The following is a 24,667-nucleotide window of genomic DNA, read 5'->3' as shown; positions in this document are numbered from 1 at the left end:
GATAAAAGTGGTGAATTTGATCCTGCAGGTACACCAGATACGACGTTGAGCATCATACTCAATGCCAAAACGGCAAAGAGGAAAACGGTCGAACCTCGATTCATCATTTTGTCTTTCACCATCAAAGAAGGTATTGAGAAAGTCAATATCCTACCCTTGACGAATTGATGATGTTGGTAATGGTTATAAGAAGTTCAACACATGTTTAAGAAGAAATGAAGCTTTATGAGGCATTTAAGTTTTCTCTGCTAACATGCCTTGGCTTCCTTTTAGCGGGAAAACTGTAGAGGACAAACCAGCGAAGCATCAATAAACGCGTGTACAACATCGTGTTGCTTGAGCACAGACACAATTAGAGTGCTGCTTACTCTCTCTCTCTCTCTCTGCTCAGCTTCGGCGCCTGCATTTCATAAAATATTCCTCAGGGCTGTCGATCGATTAAGCCCACCCCTCTCTCCACCCTTCCCTTTCGGCAAATTAGTAAAAGATGCAAATGCAAGGAACGCAACATTGTTGATTGTCAACCTGCTCATCGACACCAATCAATCATCGCTTGCTTGATTGACGATGGATGAGACAACGCCATTGTTGGGGAATGGCAAGTCGAATAGATCCAATCGTAATGCAGAAGAGGTGGAAGGAGAGACATCTTCCATAAATGCACCAGTAGACGCAAAAGATATTGATGTACGATTCAAGAGATGGATCGATCATATCAAAAGGAAGCGAAAGTCTACACAACTTTCGCCTATGGAACGGGAAGCACAATTCTTAATAAGTGTTTTCCAACCTCTTTCCTCAGATGACGAACTTACAGGACACGATCGATTATCCCAAGAGTCATTCGAACATGGCTATATCAGTGAGAAAGAATTCAAAAAGCAGCTTGCTCGTGTTCGAGGATCAATCGCAGAAGGATTACAGCCAAAGATGATTCAAACTGGTAGCTCAGGTTCATACTTTGTCAGAAGTTATGTCTACGAAGAGAACGGCTCAGGACAGATACAAAGGCTAAATGATGAATACACAACAGTTGCAGTTTTCAAACCTCACGATGAAGAACCTTACGGAGACTTCAATCCCAAACGTGTTTTCCTACGAAGGTACCTATGGTGGGCTATGGGCAGACCATGCTTAATACCGAGCTTTTCATATTTGTCGGAAGTAGGAGCATCTTTGCTGGATGAACGTATGAAATTGGGAATCGTTCCGACAACCAAACTTGTCAGTCTGGCTAGCGAAAGCTTTTTCTATCCACAACATCTTCGTTCTAAAGGTCAATTTCCTGAGAAACAAGGATCCTATCAAAACTTTTTGAACGGCTATGTGAACGCATCTGCATTCCTACGTGCTCATCCGTGGCCGAGTAGACCAAGATCATTACTGGAACGAGATCTGCGAGCAGAAAATGCAGCACATGGAAGGGCAAAAGCTCGTGCAAGAAAGGGCAAAGCAAAGGCAGAGAATCGCAAGAAATCTTTTGGTAAGAAGTTGTTGTCTGCTCTTGCTTCCGTTAATTGTTTGGCTCCAATCGGATTTAATCCTGAATATGATGACGACCATATCGAGAATTGCGCTGAACAGGTTACATCTTCCAATGCCATCACATTCGAATGGACAAAAGAGTTGATGCAAGATTTTCGCTTGGAGCTGGAAAAGCTGGTTTGCTTTGATTACCTTATTCGCAACACCGATCGTGGATTGGATAACTTTATGGTGAAAGTTGTTGAGCCTTCATTTAACGAACAAGGCGAACAAACACAGCGAAGGAGGTTATTCTTGGCTGCCATCGATAACAGTTTAGCATTTCCATGGAAACATCCTGCCGGCATTCGATCTTATCCTTGGGGCTGGCTCTATTTACCTACTGACTTGATCGGCGGTCCATTCTCACTGCAGACACGACAGACGTTCATCGAACTCTTGCGAAGCGCATCCTGGTGGCAGCAGACAAGGAATGAGCTAGAAGCATTGTTCAAAAAGGACGATCATTTCGATGCAAAGAAGTTTGAAGGACAGATGGATGTTTTGCGTGGACAAGGATGGAATTTATTGGAAAGCCTTAGAAATGAAGATGAAGGACCGCTTGAGCTGTGTGCGAGAGAGAAGCGATTGGTCGAACAAAGAAGTGAAATACATGAAGCGTATGACCTGTTCAATCTAGATGGCTTCCATCACCCACTCACGCCACAAGCCTTGGCTGTCAAAGCTAGATTGCTTGCACAATTATCGGAAGAGGAACGAAGATCTACCGCAAAATCAGCTGAGCCCCAATCTATGCCTCAGCGTTCCGATGCTTCAACAGTTTCCACACCTGCAGACGTTCAACCTAGATCATTGCCGGAAGATGGACGGATTGAACGATCTATCATTGATGACGTTAGTCACATTAAGACAAATCAGCCTTCTACACCTCCGATCGAGGCCGATAATCAACATGCGGGCAATGCAGCATTGGGAAGAGCTTATAGAAGGGGTAGTTTGGGTATAGATGTTTTGACAGAGATCGACAAAAGCACAGCCAAAGCACGTAGACCGAGATTACGACAATCACTCACACGCGGCTTGAGTGCATCACGACTACCCAAACGCAATCAACCAAACCGTTTGGGAAGCTTCAATGATGTTACACCACATCCAGAAGAGAATGAAGAGAGTACGTTGGTCTCTTCAGTGGCCTCTTTGGACAGTATTCCGCAACCGACTAAGCCACAGAACGGTATTGCAAGAAGACGGATGGGCAGCGTAAGCGATACACTAAGCTTTAGTGCGGTATTCTCAAACAATGAGACCGGCATTCAAGATGACATCAACAATCGATCAGAATCACAAAAGAAACAAAAGATTAAAGCGATCGTTGAGCATATTCATATAGATGATGGCGTGGCATGGCAAACGTGGTTAGGCCTTCAATGAGTGTGTGTACATGTACTTTTAATGATAAAATGATACCCAAAAAATAGAATCGCATTATTTGACATATATCTTCAGTATACCGAATTAGATCAGATATTTTCCAGTCCACGGAGTTGGCTGTGAATATACTCCGAACTCCGACAAGTTATTATACAATGCAGTGAAACACTTCTCATGATGTTGAAAAAGGAGGAGTTTTTAATTCTAGTTGTGTACTTTTATCGTCATCCATATTTCCAGGTAAGATTATACGTTTCTCATTTAAATACATTACACGTCTGCATTAAGCCGCTTTGCCCCAAAATGAGGTAAAATTGTTAGCTTTAAAATATGCGTTTGAAAGTAACAAAGGAACCGAATAAGTGCAAGATGGTGATACGGTATACGCTCACACGTAATTTTAACGCTACTAGATGCCAGAGGAGTGGCTGACTTCTTACATTGACCGAACTTTAAGATATCAAAGAAGGGTATATATAGCAAAGCAATTTCTATAACTTTTCTTCTACATGTCAAAAGTTTATCCAAACATGCTATCAAAAGAACAAAGAGCATCAAAGGACTATCGTTCGGTAGCTTAGTGGTGTGGGCAACCGTTCTTTTCTATGCACCACTTTCGGCTACATATTTTATACATCCTGATCCTTTCGTCAAGAGGTTTCAAGATTGGGTCTTAGGAAAGCTAGCATAGGCCGAATTTGCTCACGGAACAGGTTCAGGTTACCTAGATGGTCACATTGGCACTTATGGGAAAACATAACTTACTATGCTTTTCCATTCTTTGGCCGGTACAATTGCAATTTTGATGGGATTAGCACAATTCAATGATACACTCAGACGTAAATACCCATAAGCTCATCGTTTCACGGGGTATCTTTATCTTTCATGCTCTCTTCTTATTCCCCTAAGTGCTATATGCTATTTAATCAAGACTGGACCAACACATATTTTCTCCGGACCGAGCTTTGCCTTTATTCTTTGGTCCTTGGCAGTTACCAGTTTGACTTCCGGAGTGTTAGCCTTACAAGCTGCTATAGCTTTTAAATTCGAACGGCATAGTGATATCATGGCTTTGAACTTTACAATGATGCTGTCTGCGCCTCTCCTTCGGATTGGATGGATACTTACACCACTTTTCTGGAATGAAACAAAAGAGACGATCAACATGATTGGAGGCATATGGGCAGGACCGTTTTGTTGGCTTGTGTAGCATACTATATTCGTACAACGCAAGGAGGTAGAAAAATTAGACGGAAATCTACTGTGTCCAGAAAAACTTCAATCGGTGTTTTGTCTGCATCTGTAGCCGGCACACTAGTTCTTTTGAATCAAGTTTCGAGCACTGTCCGGTGGAGACCTGAAATGCTGTGTTGGTGGACTGTTCCTTTTTTTTTCGTTGCAGTCACTCTCATTTAGTCTTTTACATTTACGAGCTTACCGGGCAAAAGATCAAGATGCACAACAATTTTGGCTTGTCCATTTGATCGGTTTGGTCTTGGTACCCGTCACAGGCGCTATAAATGTCTACATCACCAGAGGACCACTTCAAGGCGATACAGGAATAGCATGGTACGGTGCAGCAGTGGGAGGATGGAGTTCTGCAAACTTTATCGGAAGTATAGCAAATATCTACCTTACAACGTATGCTCGTGATGTTATCACATCGAAAAAGGGTCTTAGAGCTTGAGATAGATTCGTTGTACAGCTTCAAGAAAATTTTGGCAGTCTATCAAAAATGAAATTAATAGCAATTCGACCTTTTTTTACATCTTATAGCAATAAAGAAACTACTTTCTTGGCCGTCTCTTTGGCAGACTGAGGATTTTTGCCCTGTAACAAGACGATCATCAACATAAACAGTAAAAACGAAAGGCAATAATGATTTTTGATATTTTGCGCCTTGATCTTTCATCTTTTGTTCAGAGTTATATGGAACTTGCTTTGATACGCCAGCAAGAATATCTTCATTCCAAGAATATCCTGTAACTTTTTTATTTTTTACTAATAATTTTCCATCGGTTAAATGAACGTTTAATAAACGGACATATCCATGACAAACTGATGAAATTACCCTTCCTTTTTCGTAAATCTCTCTTGTGAGCTTTTGTAATCCTTCGTCTTGAGGGAAGTCCCACATGACAGCATGTCCGCCAGTAAAGTAGATTGCATCATATTCATTCGGATCAACATCTTCGGGTTTTAGTGTTGATTCTAATAAAGCCATCTTTTCTTTATCATTCACCCATGCTTTTGCTGAGGCATCATAAACTGGCCATTTTAACGACCTAGGTTCAAGAGGCGATTTTCCGCCTTTTGGACTAATTATTGTTTGTTGAAATCCTTCAGCAGCAAACACATCGTATGCATGTGTTAATTCGGAAATCCAGAGTCCGGTCGGATGCTTTGGGTCATCGTACCGGTCGACATTGGTTACCACCAATATTATTTTTTTTGGCGTTCTATTGTCAGTTGTGGTTGCCATTGCTAGTTTTTAGTATAAATGACGATCCTGTGGAGGTTGAATGAAATGGAATGCTTACGAATCTGTTCCATTTTATAATCTGTCATGTATGTATTGTAGAGTGTCGGGGATAAGTCTTACGAGCAGAATAGTCTAGAAAGTTCAAAATAACAATACCCACGCTCGGTCAAATGCCCGATGCAGATAACTGTCACCGAATTCCGTCTTTTATACAAACCATATCCTGGCCGATCTTAGAATCTTAGAATATAAAAGCTGAGAACAATTATTAGGTCTTGATGATCAAATTCATCAAATCATATATTCAAAAATGGTCAAAGCATATACCTACTCTAAACGGGGAAAGCCTGCCAATACATTGAATCATGTTGAGGACTATAATCCACCCTCACTTCAAGATGATCAAGTTCGCATCAAAGTCAAAGCAGTTGGGCTAAATCCTGTAGATTGTGAGTATGATGATGAGTGAGATTACAATAAAGATAAATAACTATCTTATCGCCTCTCTTTTGTCTTAGGGAAAATAATGGCCTTCGCGCCTACATTTATTGGTAAACGCCCGGCAGTTGCTGCTTCTGATTATAGCGGTACAATTCTTGAATCTAAAAGCGAAAACTTCAAACCAGGAGATGAAGTTTACGGTATCGTATATAGCTCCCTCAAAATTGCTACTGGTTTGGGAAGTTTAGCAGAAGAGATCACTGCTCCTGCTCATTCTTGTGCTAAAAGACCGGAAAATATTGAACCTATTCAAGCTGCTGGGATCTCTCTGGTTGGCCTGACCGGTCTTGTACTATCACAACAAGCAGACTTAGCAGCCAAATTTTCCTCTTCTTCTTCTTCGGCCAAAATTCGTGTTCTTGTATGCGGCGGTGCTTCTTCCGTAGGACTTCAGTTGATCTCTATCTTACATCACAAGGGATACTATGTTGCAGCAACATACAGTGAAGCAAAGTATGATCTAGTGCTAGGCAGAGGCGCAGATAAAACTTTCGATTATAAAAAGCCAGACATGACAAAGACTTTAATCGAATTTGCTCAAAAGGAAGGTCAATTCGACGTAATTTTAGATTGTGCAGATGCATTTGACATTTGGAAGATAGGTGAAAAGGTTTTGGTAAGTAGATACTGTCATGCTGTTACATACAATTTTCGAGATATTGATGCTTTCTATTTCTTTAAAGGTACCCAATGGCTCATACACGAATGTAGGAATGGATCTAACGCAAGGCATTATCCCTGCTCTTCGCAGGTTAGTCTCTTACTTCCTTTTGCCTACCTGGCTGGGAGGCGTTGGAAGAGCATATAAAAGACCAGAAGAGATCGCCACAAAAGAAAATATGATTGAATTGGATGAGCTAGTACGAAAAGGTGAGAATTTAACCGATAAAAACGAGCTGAAGTTCAAAGCTAATCCTTCTCTATTCTCAATTTTCAACACAGGTGTTGTTGTCCCATTGATTGACTCTGAATATGAATTCGAAAAGTCTCTAGATGCTTTTGCCCATTTGATGAGCAACAGAGCTACGGGCAAAGTTATCATTAAGCTTCAAAATGAATATGTACATTTTCCCACGAGCATTTAATGATTTCGTATTCGATGAAAAGCTATCTTTTTGACTGGTTATCGTAAAGTACCGACGAGGCACAAATTCTTGATTCTTGAAAATTTTCACCGTAAGACCATCTCTTTTCGATAATCTAATGGAATTCAAGAATACCATATCATCCATGGCCGTGCAAAAGATACTTGTTCAGGCAAGCCACTCTTTCAATTGAGCAATGAGAAGTGTGCGACCAGCTTTGGCTGCACCTGTATCTTTAAGAGGATCGAGCAATAAAAAGTCATGAATGATTCCACCTAAACGAGCACTACGGAAAGAAGATAAGGTTTCGTAAGTAGATGTTGGAAATCACTGCCTATAACAAGTAACACCATACTTACCTGGTGACTTGAACTCCAGCATCACGTAACTTATTGGCGTATTGTTCACCGTGATCGCGCAAGACATCTGCTTCCGCAGTTAAGATCAAGGCTGGAGGTGCTTTGGCCAAGTCAGATTTACTTGTTCTCAATACAGAGATTCTTGTGTCATCTGAACTTTCATTCACACCACCGGTGTATTGATCGAAGAACCTAAATGAAAGTGTGATCTTGATCCAGATTAGCTAAATGAATTGTTGATAATGTATTCAAATTCTTACTCACCATTTCATACCATCACGTTGCAGGAAAAAGCCCTTTGCAAATTCATGATAGGATCCAGAATCGAAGGAAAAATCTGCTACTGGGTACAATAATGCTTGACCACACAAATGCTTGCCTTGATCGCGCAATGCTGTTATGGCTGACATGTTGCCGCCTACTGAATCGCCCGAGATAGCAATCTTGCTTGTATCTCTGCAAGAGATAGAGAGAATATTTCAGCTTACACTTCAGCACAATGTTGCCTTTTGTGCTTCTGCCACTTACACATTGTGCTTATCACCATTCTCAGTGATGTATTGTAACGTTTGCCAGATTTGGTCTAAAGCAGTTGGATACTTTGCCTCGGGAGAACGAGTATAATTAATTGCGAACACAGCAGCATTAACGCCTTTTGAGATTTCTCCTAACAATCTACCGAATCCGTCTGGAGAACCAAATACCCAACCGCCTCCATGAACATAAAAGACTACCGGTAATTTGGTTGAGGAAGATTTTTTAGGCTTAATCAATTTAACCTCAAAATCAGATAATTTGATCAATTCGCTTTGAATGCCATCATTGTAGGCAATTGATTCTTTCTGAACATCGTCAAAAATCTTTCTACCTTCCTCAGGCGAAAGTTGGAAGAGGAAAGGCTCTTTAGACGTGGCGCTTGATTGATGAAAAAGGGGTTAGCTAAGATTTATCACGAGAACTGAGCACTTCTTCTTACTCACTCTGCAAATTTTTGAGCAGCAGGTTCGAGTGTGATGTTTGACATGTAGGATAGATGTAGTTGTTGTGATTGAATATAACCCCGGGAACTACCTTATTTTATATCCCATTTGCTCCAGCATTGGCTTGCGCGGACGCTAAAACAGAGTTAAAACTGTCTACATACGTCACCACGATGTTGCATTTAGCAGCTGTGAATTGTTAGAAGGGGCAATCCTGAGAATGTAAGACAATCGCTCAGCAGCAGTGGAATTGGGCGTAGGTCTTTCAATATACACTAGTCTATATATTGTGCTTGAAGGGAATGCCGAACTTCCTTGCGTGGGAAAATGAAAGTTAAAGAGAAACAGTCATAAAAAGGACCACTACACCTTATACATCTTACATATATATCTCTATCGCCATTTTCATTTTGGCAATTATCAGGAGTTATCAGCAACATGACTGAATCGCACAAATAGTACTTATACACCCATAAGCATCTAGAGGAATAAACATTAATTAATTAAAGATTCATACTTAGTGTAACAAAGGGAAGACTAATTTAGAAGTGTAGAGATTTCTGGCATGAACAGCGCCATTTGTGCATCTTGCCAAACGTCCATTCGAAGAACAGTTGAGACTTTAAGATCTTTCAATAAATCATACAAACGTCCTGAGCCATAAGTAAAATTGACTTTCCGTGGAAAAATACGTTGAGCGAAAGATAAAGGATTAAGTTTAACGGTAATTTCCGTCCAATTTCCGTCAACTTTATTTAAGGATGTGTTGTTGAAAATCTTAGATCTCTAAGGGATTGGTTTAGACCTAGAAGGAGCAGGAGCCTTTATAGAAAGGTCGTTTCTTCCGTCCATGTCTGAGACCATTAATGTTATTTCTTTATTGCCAATATCCAGATCAATTTTCATTAGCCATTCTGGTAAATCGTATCCGAACTTTCCTCTCACACGAGCAATCTCCGTCGTTACCGGAAGAGCGATAACATAACTATAGAACCATTTAGAGAGAATCGAGCGAATTATTTCAAGGATATGGGGTCCTGTGCTTCCTGGTTGACGACAAATTACCGCAACAGAAACTTCGTTGTACGAATCTTTATCGCATACGTCATAACTGTAAAACGTTATAGCCACAAGACCATAATCTGAAATCGGGCTTAAAGGCACAAATTTTTGAGCAACTTTTGCTCTACATTCCTTTATAGGAGCAAGCATAACAAATTGAACACTTTTCATTTTGTAGTAATAATTCGGAGACCATGTCGGACCAATTTTAGTGGTGACCTCCTTTTTTGGGTTTTCTTGAAAGAATGAAAAGTCTTTGCATGTAATTTCAGGTATCTGCTTGATCTTTTCCAAATCAGGGTTCATGCGATATTGGTCGTAGAGACCACCGCTAGGAACTTCAACTTGGTGCTCGACTAGATACACTTTTGTCGTACACATTTCTACTCTAGAAAGAAGAAGAAGTATTTGTTGTTTCTCAGTTTCAGATATATCAATCAAGATCAGAATTTATAAGATTATATACAGAGCTGTTCGGATATATTGTTCTTGGCCTTATTTTCGGTCTTCCAAGGCAGCGAAAATTTTTAAAGTATGAAGTTCAATTTATGCTCAGCAATTTTTGAAGGTACTAGAATTATTCTCAAGCGCTCACGAATAGCAGAAAGTCGAGTATGTCTACTGCCAAGGATAAATATGGAAAGCGGAGAACGGAATTCCCACACCATGACCAATTCCCCACAAATGCTCTAGTGATAGAAATGATCTTTCGCGTTCCTGTGGCTTTGAGATTCCACTGCAAGTTGAAGAAGACGACGCAAAGGTCTTTAATTAGAGTGTTAGACATACAAACATCAAGCTGTCACAAAAAAAGAAGAGCAGGCTTTCGTGTCTTTCTATAAATCTGTATTGTGCAAGTTACTTTATCGGTACTTCTTGAAAGTATAATCTACTTTAGCTTCTTTTATACGCAAGGGTGTTTCTTGATAAAGTTAAGACATAAACCTTAATTCAGAGCCACCACCCTCTTGACCTCTTGTACTCTCTTGTACTTATTTGACTATAATAGAACTTCTAAGAGCCTGAGAATCAGCTGATGTAAGCGCCCCTATTCGTCCCGTTAAGGACTTTTACTTGAATGATACCCTCCAAAGAATAGAATAGCATTTTTTCACTTTATCTTTAGTATACCGAGTTTTTCTTAAGCCCAGCGAGTTGACTGTCTCCGGTAAACTCATTTCGGATATGGAAGATGATGTGAGAAGAAGATCGTCAACCAAAAAGCTAATAAATTGATCAAAATTCAAGTGAAAAAGGGGCTCGTGCATCACACTTCATAAAGGCGCATGGTCACTTCCGCTCAGACGATTTGCTATTTTTATGCGCCTGCAAATGACGGTGCCGTTTGATGGTGAATTAAAATTAGGCACTTTGAGAGAATAATAATCAAGTATGAAATGTGATCGGAATGAGTTGCCCACTCTTGCCTCTTTTGTTACGCCATGTTGCATTAAAAGAAGGAGTTTGATTTCCTCGTTTATTGCAGCTACCCAACAACAAGTAACAAACAACATGGGAAACAATCTTGTTTCTCGCTTCTCACCATCACAATGTCCTGATACAGAAAAGATGCAATCGCCTTTGTTGCTCTCTTTACTTCAAGAAAAGATTAGAGAAGATGATGCTTTTCGCTTTGTTAACTTTCCACAACATTCTTCCGTTCCTGATCGTATAAATCACAGTCAAAGAAGCAAACGTGAATCGGATTCTTTCCTCTCGTCTCCTTTGTACGAAGGCGCAAAAGAGGATATTCGATTACGCGCAAAACAGGTCGGATGGGTTAGAGAAGATACGGACGAACCGCTCGCCTCGCCTTCAATCTCTCCAAGATCGTCTGTTGAAAGTCGGATACCCTCGCCTACATCACCTCAGTCAGAACCAATAAGATCACCTCCCACAACAAAAGATGAAGCAATAAGGCCAGTTTCTGCTTTGTTACAATGGCCGCATCTAGGATCGGACGGCGAGAAAGTCACGTTTGATACATATGCGCATCATCTTCGTCATATGTTGACATTAAAGATTGATGAATCAAGCAGGAGAACATCACGCGAAATGCATTCAAAAGAACATTATCGCACTTCACGAGAAATGCATTCCGAAGATCGACATCGCGCAATGAGTCTCAAAAGTACGTCAACCGAACGATCAATAGTTCGTGATATTGGCTGGGATGATGATGAACCTTTAAAACGGCATTATTCGATCCGAAAATCATTAGATCCAAAACATTCAAATACGCCTAACAATAATGGCAATGGCGTCAGTTGGACAAAAAAGTTACGCACATTTGGCAATCGAAAATATCAAATGAGGAATTTTGCTGAAGAAGTACGATTTGATTCAATACGTGAAGCTGAACCACTTACGGTTGATGGTCAATCACCCGTTTCAATTCAAACACAAACAACTGACGATTCAAATACTGTCGATCGAGTTTTGGCCGCTGGACCTCAACCTAAGCCAATGGCACCAAAGCTAAAAGATCGATCATTTGCTGTTTATCATGGCATGATAAGCATGTAAGACGAGCAAATTACATGAGGTACATATTTGTTTATTCAACTTCATGGTCACCTTTCCTTTTGTACAGTAGTGTCCCTGTTAACGCGCTGTGGCTGAACGAGGCAGGCTATTCTAGCCTCACACACCAACGCAGTCCGCTCTACTTCACGTGCTAACCGCAGAAGCGCAAGCGGGCGGATAAATTGTGTCATCATGACCAATTAACGATCATATTGACGAAAAACGAGATAAATAATCATGAGGAAGACGATTTCTCATACGATCAATCAAGGGATTATGTTGAGAAGTACAAGATGATTACAGCACATGATATCTGTATATGCCCAGGGCGCGTTCTCCCTTTGTAGTGCTTGTAAATTATTCTTTAAATTTTCCAATCAAACTTTTTATTCAAGCAGCAGGATCATTCAAGAATATTTCAAGAATCTGTAGCGGTGTGCCTTTTTTCCATCGTCATCAAGTGACACTTTGATGGTCGTACCTGTTCGGTCAGCAACGGCCAATAGTTGATTGTTGTCAGCTTGTGCGCTGCGCAGCGCGCATTTATGAGTCCAATCAAGGTTGATAATGTATGGCACTGCACAGGTGTCAATACAATTCGCCTATAATTTGTCTCGCCCATGTCGGGCCCATTTATTATGCGCAAAAAAGAAGCGGATTAGCGAAGGAGCGGTCAAGTGAAAATAGAAAAAAAAAAGAAGGGTTATTAGCTTGGCTTCAAATGTTTTGTATATTAGCATGGGCGCTGAATACAATTTTATGAATACAAACAGTATTGTATAAGCAATTCAATCTTTTAAATCATGTGTTTCTCCCCCCTCCCTCCCTTCGCTCCAATACTGGCGGCATTGACCATTTTTATTATTTAGCGTTGCAATACACACACACACACACACAAAAGCCAAACACACGAGCCGAGAATTGGGAGTGTGTGAGTAGACTACTACTATAGCATATGCCCATAAAGTGCGCAACAGGCCAGAGAAAGATTGTGGATTGATTGCCTGCTGGACTTCTAATGTCCTGCTCATTCTTATACACATCATATCATCAATTGTGTACCAATCAACGAAACGACAAGTCTGATTTCGAAAACAGAATCAGACATTGCGCTTCTCATAACAAGATTTTCGACTTTTTCGATTAAAGGGTTGGCTGTCTCGACTTTAACCTCCTGATCCAATTTCTTCGATTGTGGGACAAAAAGATAGATTTCGTAATTCAATCGGATATTGAGCGACTGTTTCGCCGAAGAGCGTCATTGAGTAGCCCCGAATTCGACAATCTTCTTGAGAAGTCTCAATTCGAAGTAGAAGGGAAGGTACAGGCTTGCAGATCAAAATCTACAGGTTGTATCGGAAGTAGAAAAGTTGGAAGATTCTCTAGTTCAAGAGATTTATTGCAACAGTTTCAATCATCTTGCTCAAACACAAGCGAATGACTTCTCTTTGATCCGATAAAAAGAACAAGAACGACTTGATTCGTACAAAATCCCTTTTGGTGTAGCAAATATGCAACCATCAAATCAAACAGCCGCTGCTGCCGCCGCCGCTGCAGCAGCAGCAGCCAAGAAAAAGAAGAAAAAGGGAAAGGCAAAAAAGACCGATGATGCTCTCGACGCTCTCGGTATGCCACCACCTTCCTCGAATCATACATTCTCCGCTACCGCTCAAGCACAAGCCGATTTGATTGCGACTGCAAGTGACCTTTACCGAAGAATTGAAGCAGATCCACAAGGAATACCTGATGATGAAGCATACTGGACATCTCTTCCGGCTCATCTCAGAACGTTCATTCGAAATGCTTTGCCTATCGGTCAATTGCCAACAGCTGCGTCAGGAAACATGAATGACCCCAACGCTCGTCAAGCATCTACACAAGCAATGATTGCAGTGGCGCAACAATTGGCACAAGCAGCGCATGCATCGCAAAGGCAACTTCAACAGCATTCGCCTTCATCAAATAACCATGGAGCAGTGAATGCAAACGCTTACCCGCCTTTCCCGTTCGACCCATCAATCTTTGCCGATTTGGCACTTCATTCCGATTCACCTCTTCCCCTTCATCCGCATCCCAACTCGAACCCAAATCCATTGAACGGCAATGCTTACGGATATTCACATCATGGTAATCCGCCACCTACTCAACCTCCTGGTGAGCCTTTACCGGCTCCTGCCGCTCCTGTTGTGTTGGTGAACGAGTACGATGACGGCGATTTTGATGAAGACTATTATTCGGAAGAAGAGTTGGATGCGCACGATTACGATCATCCCCATCATTCGCACAATCATGCATCGATCAATACTATGGATCCCAGAGATGCACATCTGCAAGCAGAGATGAACGGATCGCATCCGAACAACAATTATGTCGAATCTGTTCCTTCTTCGAAAAAGAATAAGAAGAAAAAGAAGAAGAAGTCTGGAGCAACAGCTACGACAAACGTCTCTTCTCCTCTGCAAAATGATGCGCCAGCACTGGTAACCCGACCGCCTCCTTCCAATCCATCACCACTACCTCGAATGCCCAACACTCCAATGCCAGCGCCAACGCAGAATTATCCGTCCAATAATACAACGGCAAATCAAACGGCAGCACGACAGGCGGCAGCAGCTGCTGCAGTCAATCAAGCACCTCCTCCGCCAAGCTCTCGAGCTGCAGGCAAGCAACCGATGACGTTCAATGCATCAGCCGGAAAAGCACCTGCCAATACAGCAAGACCGGCAACGAACGGTGTTGGACATGGGGTTGGAAAGCGTGCTGCATCAGCTGCAACTAGCTCTCATGGACACGGATCGGTGAATGGCCAACACGCTGTGGATGGCCGTTCGTGGAGTTCGAGTAATGCAGAGGAAAGGGAGAGGATTAAAGGGTACTGGTTGAGATTAAGCGAGAAAGATCGTAGAAGTTTGATTCGAGAAGAAAAGGATGCTGTTTTACGAAGGACAAGAGAACAACAAAGGCACGGCTGTCATTGTGCAATCTGTCAACGTAAGAGACATTCGATCGAGGAAGAGTTAGATGCGCTTTATGATGCTTATTATCATGAATTGGATGCATATGCAAGTCATTTGAAGAAACATACAGAATCAAATGGTCAAATTCCACCTCCGCCTGGTCCTGGTCCGTTCCCGGGAAGTATCGCTTTAGACAATCAAGGAGCGGTGATCGGCGGAAATAATTTGACAAAGGCCAGCGCAAAACGCGGAAACTTGCAACCTCCTGTTACTAAGCGAAATCCTCTACCTCCGGAAGATGACGATGGTTATGATGATGAAGAGTTGGATGACGACGAATACGATGATGAGTATGAGTACGAAGATGAAGAGGATGAGGAAGATGAGTTGGATGATCCCGATTTGAGCAAGACCGGTCGCCGTCGCACTGATCGACCCAATGCTCGACAATCTGGAGACTTTTTCAGCTTTGGTTCTTCACTTACTGTCAAAGGTATTCTCACTGTTGCCGATGATCTTCTACGCAACGACGGCCGTAAGTTCCTCGAGATGATGGAGCAATTGGCTGATCGAAGAGCCCATGCATCAAATCATCCGGATGATCGTAGCGATGATGCTGTCGGCGGTGATACTGACGTTGATGGCGAAGAGGAAGATGATTTGGACGATGATCCTTTAACAGACGAACAAAGGATGGAAGAAGGTAGAAGGATGTTCCAAATCTTTGCTGCTAGAATGTTTGAACAACGTGTTTTGCAGGCATACCTCGAACGTGTTGCACAAGAACGTCAATTGCAACTTTTGCGAGAGCTAGAAGAAGAAGATCAAGCTGAAAAAGATAAAGAAGCAAAGAAGGCCAAAGAGAATCAAAAGAAGAAAGATAAGAAAAAGCAGGCCAAACAACAAAAGGAAGAAGAACGATTACGAATTGAGAAAGAGAAAGCAGCAGAAGAAGCGGCTGTGCGTGAAAAGCAAGAGAAACAACGTGAAGTCGAATTGAAGAAACAAGAAGAAATTCGACAAAAGCGTGAAGCTGAACGTAAAGCAAAGGAGGAAGAACGCTTGCGTAAGGAAGACGAAAAGCGAAAGCGACAGGAGGAAGAAAAGGCCAAGGAGCTGGAGAAGGAGCGTAAGAAACGTGAGAAGGAAGAGAGAATTCGTGCTGAACGTGAGGCCAAAGAGCGTGAACAGCAAAAAGCAAAGGAGCAAGCTGAAGCTGCTGTTCGCCAAAAGAAAGAGACAGAGGAGCGTGAAAAGAAAGCAGCAGCTGCTGCAGCTGAAGAGAAGCGAGCAGCACAACAAGCCGCTCAATCTCCAAGTCGTGCATCACCAGGATCTGCTTCAATCCCTGTCTCCCCTTCTAGCGTTAAAGGACATGCCGTACCAAGAGCACCTGCAACTGTTCAGCAAAGTGGTACGTCGCCTGTTACACAACAAAGGTCAAGAGTTGCATCTTCTGCTTCATCTGGTCAGAATGCTCTTGCCAATGGACGAATTGCGAGTAACGCTGTTCCTTCGAATGCAAGAGTGCCCAGTGGGGCTGCTGCTGTTGCTTTACCTTCACAATCGAATGGCGTATCTGGCAGCTCAAATCCTTCTTCGCTTCCGGCACCACCACAAGGACTACCTCCACGTCCCACTACGAGCGTTGTTTCACAGCCATCTACGTTACCTGCTTCGTTGCCACGCCCGCCCGTTCAACCACCTGTTCAACAGCAAGCTCAACCCGTGCAAGGAAGTAGCAGTACGGCTAGCAATGCGGCTCAAACTAAATTGGGAGCAGCACCTTCATCCAGTAATGGCACGGCTACGTCTGCATCCTCGGTGATTACGAGTGGAAGCTCCATGTCGTCCGCGACGCCTTCTCCGGGAATGACATCATCTGTAGCTGTACCGCAACAGAGCGTGCAAGGAAATCATGTTCCCACTTCACCGCCCACTACATTGCAAACATCGCAACCGGTGCCATCACAACAAAGCACAGGTTCCCGTTTTGGTGCGTCCTTTGGAGCTCCTGGTATCCGTTCGCCACCTGTGCTATCGAATGGCAATGGTTATATGCCTACGTTTGGTAACAAGCACGTTGATTTGGGATCGCCAACGAACATGAATGCTGCTGCATCGGCCATTGGATCGCTCAACCTTGGTCCTTCTCCACCAACATCTTCCAATGCGATTTATCAACAGCAACAGCAAGCACTTCCTCAGCAACATCAACCAATCGGTCCGATCGGAGGTGTTTTGGGCAATAGCTCAAACCATTCCCGTGCTGCATCGCAAGATGATTATGGTAAGATGCCCATCAATCAGGTAGGATCAGCATCAAACATTCATCGACCCATTTCGCGACCTGCTCCAGGACCAATTGGACCTATCGGTAGACCTCGTGATGTGCTTCATGAAGAGTCGACAAGTGGAAGTTCGATGTTGCCAGAAGGTATCTTAGGAAGTTCTGCGTTGGGAGCTGATGATGAATTGGTTGAGCCACAACCTAGACGTATCAGTCATAACGCGCCCGTCACTGCATCCCCTGGAGGTTCATTCTTTGGCGGTGTTGGCTCTGCTGCTGGTGGCAGTGCAATTGGTTCAAGGAATGCGTATGGCTCGATCAATAGTCCTTGGGCTTCTTCCTTTGGACCTGTTGCTGGTGGCGGTAGTGGAAGTGGCAGCATTGGAGCGCCCGGTTCATCAGCAATCGGTGGCGGTAGACTTCCTTCAGGTTCGATTTCTGGTTCTGCCGGTCTTGGTGGAATGACAAGTCCAATTAACTTAACATCTCCAACGGGACCGAATGGAAATTCTGGCATGTCAGCATTTGGTTCCGCTATCGGTGGAATGCATGGTGGCAGTGGAAGTGCAGGCAATAATGCGCCAGGTTCGAATGCATCAGGTATTGACCCATGGTCGCGTGGTCCTTCAAATGTGAATGCAGGATGGGATCGTGCCAGATATGCGTTTGAGCAACCTTCTACTCCGATCGGTCAACATGCTCCTCAATTGGGAATGCCGCAACATCATCAACAGCAACATCCCCAACAACATGGAATGAATCTGTCTTCGCTTTCTCACCAACAGTCCATTCTTGGTGGAATGAATGCAAGTGGTCCTATGAGTCCTTTTGGAGGTCATAACGCTCATGCACAGCAATTGCCTCTTCGAAGCGGTATGTTTGGCGCACCTGGATCTGCTTTACCACACGGTGGCGATCGCAATGGTTTGTAAACGACTTAAGATCTCGTTTATCTTTCTCACTTTCTATGTCTAAAAAAATCTAGTACTTCTTTTTGTCTTTATTCATCTTTCCCCTTTTAGTACCTTTCCCCATCCTTTGTCTCCTTTTCCATTATCTATTCTCCCTTTTCTTATTCGCTCTTTGTTGTTCACCTTTCCGATGAACCTATGTAGTCTTCTTTGATTTGTGAATGATTAGCGTTTTCAAATATTGAGAAGAGAATGTGATCTAAGCTATAGAACACTCAGGACGTTTCAAAATCATTTTTATCGATGGTATTTGTAGTCAGAATCTTGGAGAAAATTATGCTATGGTTGATTTTGTGACCCTGCGTCTAGGACTTTGATTCATACTGAGCTGGACAGCGAGCAATACAGCTGTCATACATAGCACAACAGCCTGAAATGAGATATTCTGCAAAGTCGGGAAACAATGTACCAAATACGAGAGAAGCTGCTCCACAGCATGCATCTTTGATATTATTACAAGAATCTTGACAGTAATAGTAAGCCGAACATTCGGCAGAGACAATTTGAGCTAAAATTAAAGCAAATGCCCAAATGAAGAAGATCTTGATGTTCATGGTGATCTAGAAGGAGGTCAAAGAGAATGGAAGTAAGTCCTCTGTCCGTGTAGCAAAATGCGACCCCATACTTGCCAATCGGTGGCGATCGTTCGACAGCTTTCTGTCAAGTGTGAATGTAATTGAAGATTTGATCGATTGTCACGAGAAGAAGTGGTTGTAGTGAAAAAGAAAGGTGAAAATTAAACGTATTAATTTATACCTTTGAAGAGAATGACCAAAAAGACTGAGCAAATTGAATAAATTATCTCCGCTCATCGACGCTATCTATTCTGGCTTTCACATTCCCACTTCTCTCCGATGAGCCGAGGATATTAAGGTGACCAAATTCAGCCGAGGCATGAATAGAGCATTACAGGATAAAGCACAATGTGACTTTTGAAAGTTTGACTAAGTAGACTCATGATCATAAACAGTGTCTTTCGATGCTTTTCACTTTTCACACTTTCAGGCTTTTTCTTGACGTGACACTCATACGATAGTATTAACAGTGATTTGAGAGATCGTTACAAAAACAGAAAGACATCAAGGAAAGCGAAAGAATTTCTAGTAAGACATTGCTATCGCCGGTAAAAGATTACCCGGCTTCCTTGACCCACGTCTGACTTGCATCTTAAGGTGTTGGGAGCAAGAAAGCGACGGCACAAGCTCCTTCACATGTACCGAAAGCGGAATTGCAGGCAACGATGGCAGCAGGAGCGGCTGGACCTAAAACAGTCCCAAATGTGAATCCAGCTGCGCCATAGCAGGCTACAACTACGGCTGCACAGCCAGCTTGGCAAATGCCATATGCTAAAGGACCAGCTTCTGCGAAACCAATCAAAGATAAGATGGTGACGAGAACGAGAAATTTGTTCATGTTTGAAGCTTTGGAAGAGGTGAAAGGGAAGGAAGGCACAATGTGTCAGCATGTCTGTCGTGATCACGGTTGCAATCGTGTCCATACTCACCAATTTGCATTTTCAACTGGTTTAGTTTGTCAGGTGGGAAGGTTTCGTGAGATTGAATGTGTTTGGATGGAGGAAATTTGATAATTCAAAGATGAAGTCGTTGTGGTGAAGAGAAAAAAGGATCAAAAACTTGCTTCCTTTTATGTCTTTCGTATGATGTGATTAAAGGAGAAAAGTAGGTTTCACACGACTCATTTCTCGACTCAGCAGTATTACTCGTTCTTCTTTCACAATTCTTGTGACATCTCCTTTTAACTCAAGCAATCACGGTAACATTTTTCGCATGGGCAGTACAGCATTGGTATAAGATAAAGCACATTCAGGTCCGAAAGAGAGTGATATTTAAGGATGAGCAACGTATTTACCGGAGACGATTTGTCGTGAAATACTTGCGAAATTGACGCCGTCCGTTTCAATTAGGGACAAACCTAATGAGCTAACGCTCAAACCAGGAATTTTCCAGCGTACTTCGATTGGCCGAATTTCACTCTTGTTGCCCACTTGGAATCGTGCCAATGCTTTTTGAGCAGCAGATGATGAATTGAAAGATGAAGTTGTTGTAGTGAAAGACAAAGATGCGAACACTTATGTTTTCTATGCCTTTGGGGGATGATCAAATTGGTTGAGCAATCTCGCGACCACAGTGTAACTGCTTAGCAACGCTGCCTATTCCTCTTTCACATTTTTCACTTCTCCGTCCAGCAGAGGATATTGAGGTGACTAATTCTTCAGCCGGATAATAAACAGAGCACACTTGCATTTTGAGCGGAATGAACATTACAGGTTTGTGACAATCACACAATCTTAAAGTAAATTTCAAGTTTCACTCTCTTTCAGACATGACACTCATATAATCAAGTTCACGGTGGCTTTGTTGTCAATACAGAATTCAGATGGAATCAAAGAAATGCATCAGATTCGAAAGATAAAGGATATCGGTAGACTTCAAGAAATGACTAACGGAAATTTTTGAATCGATACTTGTTTGCCTTTCAGGGTGTCGGAAGCAAAAAAGCGGCGGCACAAGCTGCTTGACAAGTACCAAAAGCAGAATTGCAACCAAGAATGGCAGCAGGCGCAGCGGCAGCTGCAACAGTACCAAAAGTGGCACCTGCTGCTGTATAACAGGCAACCGAAGGGCTAGCACAGCCAGCTTGACAGATACCATAAGCAGTAGGACCAGCAATGGCTAATTGAGCCAAAGTCGTGGCAAATACCAAAGAAACGAGAAGTTTGACGTTCATGATGTTTCTTTCATGGAGGTAGAAGGATAGGGTTAAATACTTCAGTGTGCAATTCATCATCACGGTAGCATTTTTTTCCGATCTTACCTCAGAAGTAAAGAATCTTGGGTTGAACTTGGTTGAAGGAAGATTGATGATTTGAAGATGGAGTTGTTGTGGTCAAGAGAAAAGAATCTGTGAATCTACTGCCTTTTTATCTCTTTCGTGTGATGTGATCAAAAGAGAATCGTATGTTTCACACGAGTCCTTTTTCGACTCAGCAAACCAATTCATGCCTCTTTCACAATCCTTGGGCAGTCCGTGTAATTTAGGCAAACAAGATGACATTTTTTTCGCATTGGCAGTACAGCATTGGTATAAAAAATAAAGCACAAGTAACTAGGTCCGAAAGAAAGTGATAATTCAAGGATGTGCAACATATTTACCGGAAACGATTTGTCGAGAAATACTTGCAAAGCTTACGCTGTCCGATTGCATAAGGGACAAGCCTAATGAACTAACGCTCAAACCAGGTATCTTCCAACGTACCTCGATCGGCTTGATCTCACTCTTGTTGCCAACTTGGAAACGCGCTAATGCTTTTTGAGCAGCAGATGATCCACCAATGACCGGAAGTGGTTCGTTCAAACGCCACAATAGCTTCTTTTGATCAGCAGAGTAAGTCGCATTGGGCTTGGACATTATATTCGACACATTTGATGAAGTGATATCGACAGACATGGTGATATCTTGAATATTTGCTCCTCCAACTGGTTGTGCAGCAGAGACCAGTCTAGATTCTGAATTACTAGAATAATTGATCAAGATCGAAGTTTGATTGTCTTCACATCTCCATTGAGGCGAAATATTCAATGGCACATATTGTTCTGCCTTGTGTTGTGGAACGTGTAATTGATATTTCAGCACAGCTGCACGACCAGATCCGGCAACGCCACCGGCGCCACCGCTATAGCGAGCAATTGCTCCTAAATCGAGAGTGTATTCACCGGGTTTGCCAGATAACTCTTTGAGGAATTGTGGATTAGCAGCAGCTTTTTCCAATTGCTCAAAATCATCAATGCGAAGATGAACAGGCGCAGAAGCAGGAATATCACGAACAGAAATGCTCACTTCACCAACGACCATGATCTTGGAAACCGTTCGTCCATTTGTCACAACATTAACACGTTCGGTAATTTGACCATTCAATCCACTAGCAATCGGTCCTGCAGATGCGATGGAATCCAAGGTTGCATTACCGACATTTGAAGCAGATCCGCTACTAACAATACTTTGTGATCTTTCAGGTCCCGTGCCAGGTGTACCAACAAAGGCAGAAGGACTACTGGTCTGAGCAGGTGAACCGGTAAAGTTTGAAAGTCCAAATGTACTGATCCTGTTTCCTGCACCATCTTCCATCATTGGATTGTATGTCGTATTACGTACATCCCTGCGATCACGTCTTGTCGTATTCCTCCTTTGTGGTGGCATGGCTGGTGATCTGGCTGTAAGTAGAGTTGATCGCATTCTTTCCAATGCAGCTTGATCAGACGCTTCATCTTCAAGGATGGGTTGTTGAGTGATACTCATCGCTGCCACCTTGGAAGCTGCGTTGTTTGGATCACTGAATGTGCTAGTATCGTCATCCATGAGGTTAGAGGGTGACGATACATCCGCCGTGTTTTCATTCTCCCAAGGTTTCCTGTCTCGATTGGCGGGTGGGATTGTGAATCCCTCGGCGTCGATCTGAGGTGGAGCGGCCGGGATCCTTGATGGTGTATTTGCTGATGAGAGAGTAGTGGGGGCCATAGGAGCCATTAAGCTGCCAGGTAAAGCGGCTGAAGTATCAGCATCAGAACGAGAATCAAGACTTCTTTGTGATTCTGCTCGTTGCATTCCTCTTGCACCGCTTGGTGGTGCCATGCTTGATGGGCCTTCAGATAGTGTTCCATAATTGGAAGATGCAGCCTCATTGGCATTTTTGTTTGATTTACCTCGGCCAAATCTTGTCAAAGCACTCTTTAAGGTACTGCCGCCGCTCTTGCTTGGAGTGTTAGTCTGTTCTCGACTTTCTGGCCGATCTACCGATCGCAGGGATGCTGATGAAGGTTGAACAGCACGTCCAAATTCGCTTACGCCATTGCTACTTTGTTGATTAATCGGCGCTGAAGGTGTGATTGTTGAAGTGGGATAAGCATTTGCATTTCCTTGTCTCACTGTACCTCCTCCTTGCAAAGAATCCTCTGCAGCGCGATTGCCCCTTCCATTTGTAGGTCTTCCTAAAGCACCTTTTGCAGTTCCGTTCTTCAGTACAAATTCTTGCATATCAGTTTGAGGTTCAAAGTTGAGCGCTACTTGCATTGATTGTTCAGTCATCTGCATCAATCTTGTGGCTGCATCACTTTGAGCAGTTTCAAATTTAGCAACGACTTCCTTCATCAGTTCCAAACGTGAAGCATCAATTCTTTGGTAGGCTTCGAATGAAAAGGGCGCTTCAGTTTCCCATAGCTCCATCGTTTGTCTTAACGATCTCTCGGTCTCCTGCACTTTTTGTTGTGCTTGTTGTGCTTTCTTTGCTGAAGCTGCTTCAACCTTTTTCTGATCTTTTGCCAATTGCGATTCCAATGTGGAGATTTCCTTCAACGTTCCTGCCAGATTGTCATCATGTTCCTTTATCCGTCCCCAATCTCCTTTTTGACTTGCCTGGCGGATTGGCATTTCACACTCTACTTCATATTTCTTTTCCAAATCTCCATGAATGCGGGCTACTTCCCCAATCTCGGCAATCAATCTCTCATATACGGGAAGAAAGTTTGGACCCAAAGCGGTTGCATCGGAAAGGAAAGACCGTTTAGCAATCTTTTGTAATTGTTTGAGATAGGTACTTTCCAATTCACGACGAGCAGCGAAATAATCCGCAAGTTCGTCTGCCAAGATTCTGGCTTTGTGCAACCTATTCTGAACCCTTTGAACGCCTTCACGAGGTGGGCCACGTACGAATGCATCCGCATATGCGCTTGGAACGAGTCCAGTGGCCGTATCTGCACCACTCATCCTGCTTTTGTGTGGGAAGATGAATGGTTTCTGAGGTAGTAGAAAGTGTCGATGTGTAGGTGATCGTTGAGGGTTGATGATTTAGCTCAAGAAGGTTGACTTTCTATCTCTATAGCTTTTCCTACTTTTGTCTCCCCGGAAAGGGCAAAAGTCAATGCGCGACAGTCAGTGCCGGCGCAGCGCAAAAAGAGGAAAAGAAATCCTATGTGCGGGGCACCTGTGTAAAAAAGACAAAATACATCTTCCGCACTGCATACACACAATCATTCATTCAATGCAGCGTAGAAGCTTCTTTGAGTTGTGCCTGCCGCACCTTCTTCGGACATTTTTATTATCAGAGTAAGGCTTGATCGAGATTGAGATTTGTGCTTTAGATAGAGATATTCTGCCAATAGTCGACTTTTGATCGAAGGCCTTGTGAATGACCTATGATCTTGATAGAATGGTTACGCATTGAAGAAGTCATGAAAGGATAGGCAGCCACACACATCATTACCCCTTTGGCTATACTGTAAAACAGGCACGCAGAAGGAAGATGCATCTTAAACAAGCATCAACCAATCTTCTGGCAGTCTAAATCCGACAAAGTATCGGCATCAAGGCTCCGGCTCAAGCGATATACTGCAGTAGAGCTCTGTTTATGCTAAATGTGATCGACTTGTTTAGATTTCCACTTTAAACAGCCACCGACGCATTAAAACCCAAGCTTAATTACGTACACCGACACGATGTACTTCGCCAGCAAAAGATAAATGTG

The 24,667-nt window shown here is 42.8% G+C and overlaps 10 protein-coding genes across 10 annotated transcripts; 5 read left to right on the top strand and 5 right to left on the bottom strand.

Moving 5' to 3' along the window:
* The first annotated feature begins 470 nt into the window (after positions 1 to 470).
* Positions 471 to 2,972, top strand: FA14DRAFT_160315 (uncharacterized protein). The gene has a single exon (XM_025498619.1). The coding sequence runs from the start codon at positions 568 to 570 to the stop codon at positions 2,914 to 2,916; it is 2,349 nt and encodes a 782-aa protein (XP_025355211.1). The 5' UTR covers positions 471 to 567; the 3' UTR covers positions 2,917 to 2,972.
* Positions 2,973 to 4,095: 1,123 nt separating this feature from the next.
* FA14DRAFT_178303 (uncharacterized protein) lies at positions 4,096 to 4,603 on the top strand (the record flags this gene model as incomplete). The annotated part of the gene is made up of 2 exons (XM_025500836.1): positions 4,096 to 4,265; positions 4,333 to 4,603. The coding sequence occupies 2 exons, from the start codon at positions 4,096 to 4,098 to the stop codon at positions 4,601 to 4,603; spliced, it is 441 nt and encodes a 146-aa protein (XP_025355210.1).
* Positions 4,604 to 4,636: 33 nt separating this feature from the next.
* Positions 4,637 to 5,467, bottom strand: FA14DRAFT_160314 (ThiJ/PfpI family protein). The gene has a single exon (XM_025498618.1). It carries the CDS (start codon positions 5,396 to 5,398, stop codon positions 4,658 to 4,660), a length of 741 nt encoding a protein of 246 aa, XP_025355209.1. The 5' UTR covers positions 5,399 to 5,467; the 3' UTR covers positions 4,637 to 4,657.
* Positions 5,468 to 5,708: 241 nt separating this feature from the next.
* Positions 5,709 to 6,998, top strand: FA14DRAFT_144419 (GroES-like protein; the record flags this gene model as incomplete). The annotated part of the gene is made up of 4 exons (XM_025497244.1): positions 5,709 to 5,847; positions 5,917 to 6,515; positions 6,583 to 6,769; positions 6,842 to 6,998. The coding sequence occupies 4 exons, from the start codon at positions 5,709 to 5,711 to the stop codon at positions 6,982 to 6,984; spliced, it is 1,068 nt and encodes a 355-aa protein (XP_025355208.1). The 3' UTR covers positions 6,985 to 6,998.
* Positions 6,862 to 8,557, bottom strand: FA14DRAFT_132768 (putative lipase). Its single transcript, XM_025496953.1, has 5 exons — positions 8,324 to 8,557; positions 7,872 to 8,258; positions 7,608 to 7,799; positions 7,344 to 7,535; positions 6,862 to 7,270 (listed from the first exon to the last, which is right to left on the bottom strand). The coding sequence occupies exons 1-5, from the start codon at positions 8,365 to 8,367 to the stop codon at positions 7,153 to 7,155; spliced, it is 933 nt and encodes a 310-aa protein (XP_025355207.1). The 5' UTR covers positions 8,368 to 8,557; the 3' UTR covers positions 6,862 to 7,152.
* A 552-nt stretch (positions 8,558 to 9,109) lies between these two features.
* FA14DRAFT_184292 (uncharacterized protein) lies at positions 9,110 to 9,800 on the bottom strand (the record flags this gene model as incomplete). The annotated part of the gene is made up of 1 exon (XM_025501379.1): positions 9,110 to 9,800. The coding sequence occupies exon 1, from the start codon at positions 9,764 to 9,766 to the stop codon at positions 9,110 to 9,112; it is 657 nt and encodes a 218-aa protein (XP_025355206.1). The 5' UTR covers positions 9,767 to 9,800.
* A 1,097-nt stretch (positions 9,801 to 10,897) lies between these two features.
* Positions 10,898 to 11,911, top strand: FA14DRAFT_178298 (uncharacterized protein; the record flags this gene model as incomplete). The annotated part of the gene is made up of 1 exon (XM_025500835.1): positions 10,898 to 11,911. One exon carries the CDS (start codon positions 10,898 to 10,900, stop codon positions 11,909 to 11,911), a length of 1,014 nt encoding a protein of 337 aa, XP_025355205.1.
* A 1,511-nt stretch (positions 11,912 to 13,422) lies between these two features.
* Positions 13,423 to 18,090, top strand: FA14DRAFT_178297 (uncharacterized protein; the record flags this gene model as incomplete). The annotated part of the gene is made up of 1 exon (XM_025500834.1): positions 13,423 to 18,090. The coding sequence occupies one exon, from the start codon at positions 13,423 to 13,425 to the stop codon at positions 18,088 to 18,090; it is 4,668 nt and encodes a 1,555-aa protein (XP_025355204.1).
* Positions 18,091 to 20,675: 2,585 nt separating this feature from the next.
* Positions 20,676 to 21,169, bottom strand: FA14DRAFT_188945 (uncharacterized protein; the record flags this gene model as incomplete). The annotated part of the gene is made up of 2 exons (XM_025501690.1): positions 20,965 to 21,169; positions 20,676 to 20,884 (listed from the first exon to the last, which is right to left on the bottom strand). A coding segment is annotated over exon 2 (201 nt), but the record flags the coding sequence as incomplete, so codon positions are not given.
* A 16-nt stretch (positions 21,170 to 21,185) lies between these two features.
* On the bottom strand, positions 21,186 to 24,404 carry FA14DRAFT_160311 (uncharacterized protein). The gene has a single exon (XM_025498617.1). The coding sequence runs from the start codon at positions 23,908 to 23,910 to the stop codon at positions 21,280 to 21,282; it is 2,631 nt and encodes an 876-aa protein (XP_025355202.1). The 5' UTR covers positions 23,911 to 24,404; the 3' UTR covers positions 21,186 to 21,279.
* Positions 24,405 to 24,667: the final 263 nt, after the last annotated feature.

This window comes from Meira miltonrushii (genome assembly GCF_003144205.1).
Source record: "Meira miltonrushii strain MCA 3882 unplaced genomic scaffold FA14scaffold_2, whole genome shotgun sequence".
Taxonomy (NCBI): Eukaryota; Fungi; Basidiomycota; class Exobasidiomycetes; order Exobasidiales; family Brachybasidiaceae; genus Meira; species Meira miltonrushii.
This window is presented reverse-complemented; position numbering and strand designations above follow the sequence as displayed.

What these genes read in the sequence shown, in the direction of transcription:
- FA14DRAFT_160311 (XM_025498617.1), bottom strand. Translation starts at nt 23,910, where the DNA reads ATGAGTGGTGCAGATACGGCCACTGGACTCGTTCCAAGCGCATATGCG.
- FA14DRAFT_132768 (XM_025496953.1), bottom strand. Translation starts at nt 8,367, where the DNA reads ATGTCAAACATCACACTCGAACCTGCTGCTCAAAAATTTGCAGA. An exon ending in AATGGTGATAAGCACAATGT is followed by an intron (nt 7,800 to 7,871) that starts GTAAGTGGCAGA and finishes TATCTCTTGCAG; the next exon opens with AGATACAAGCAAGATTGCTA. An exon ending in CAACGTGATGGTATGAAATG is followed by an intron (nt 7,536 to 7,607) that starts GTGAGTAAGAAT and finishes ACTTTCATTTAG; the next exon opens with GTTCTTCGATCAATACACCG.
- FA14DRAFT_160315 (XM_025498619.1), top strand. Translation starts at nt 568, where the DNA reads ATGGATGAGACAACGCCATTGTTGGGGAATGGCAAGTCGAATAGATCC.
- FA14DRAFT_160314 (XM_025498618.1), bottom strand. Translation starts at nt 5,398, where the DNA reads ATGGCAACCACAACTGACAATAGAACGCCAAAAAAAATAATATTGGTG.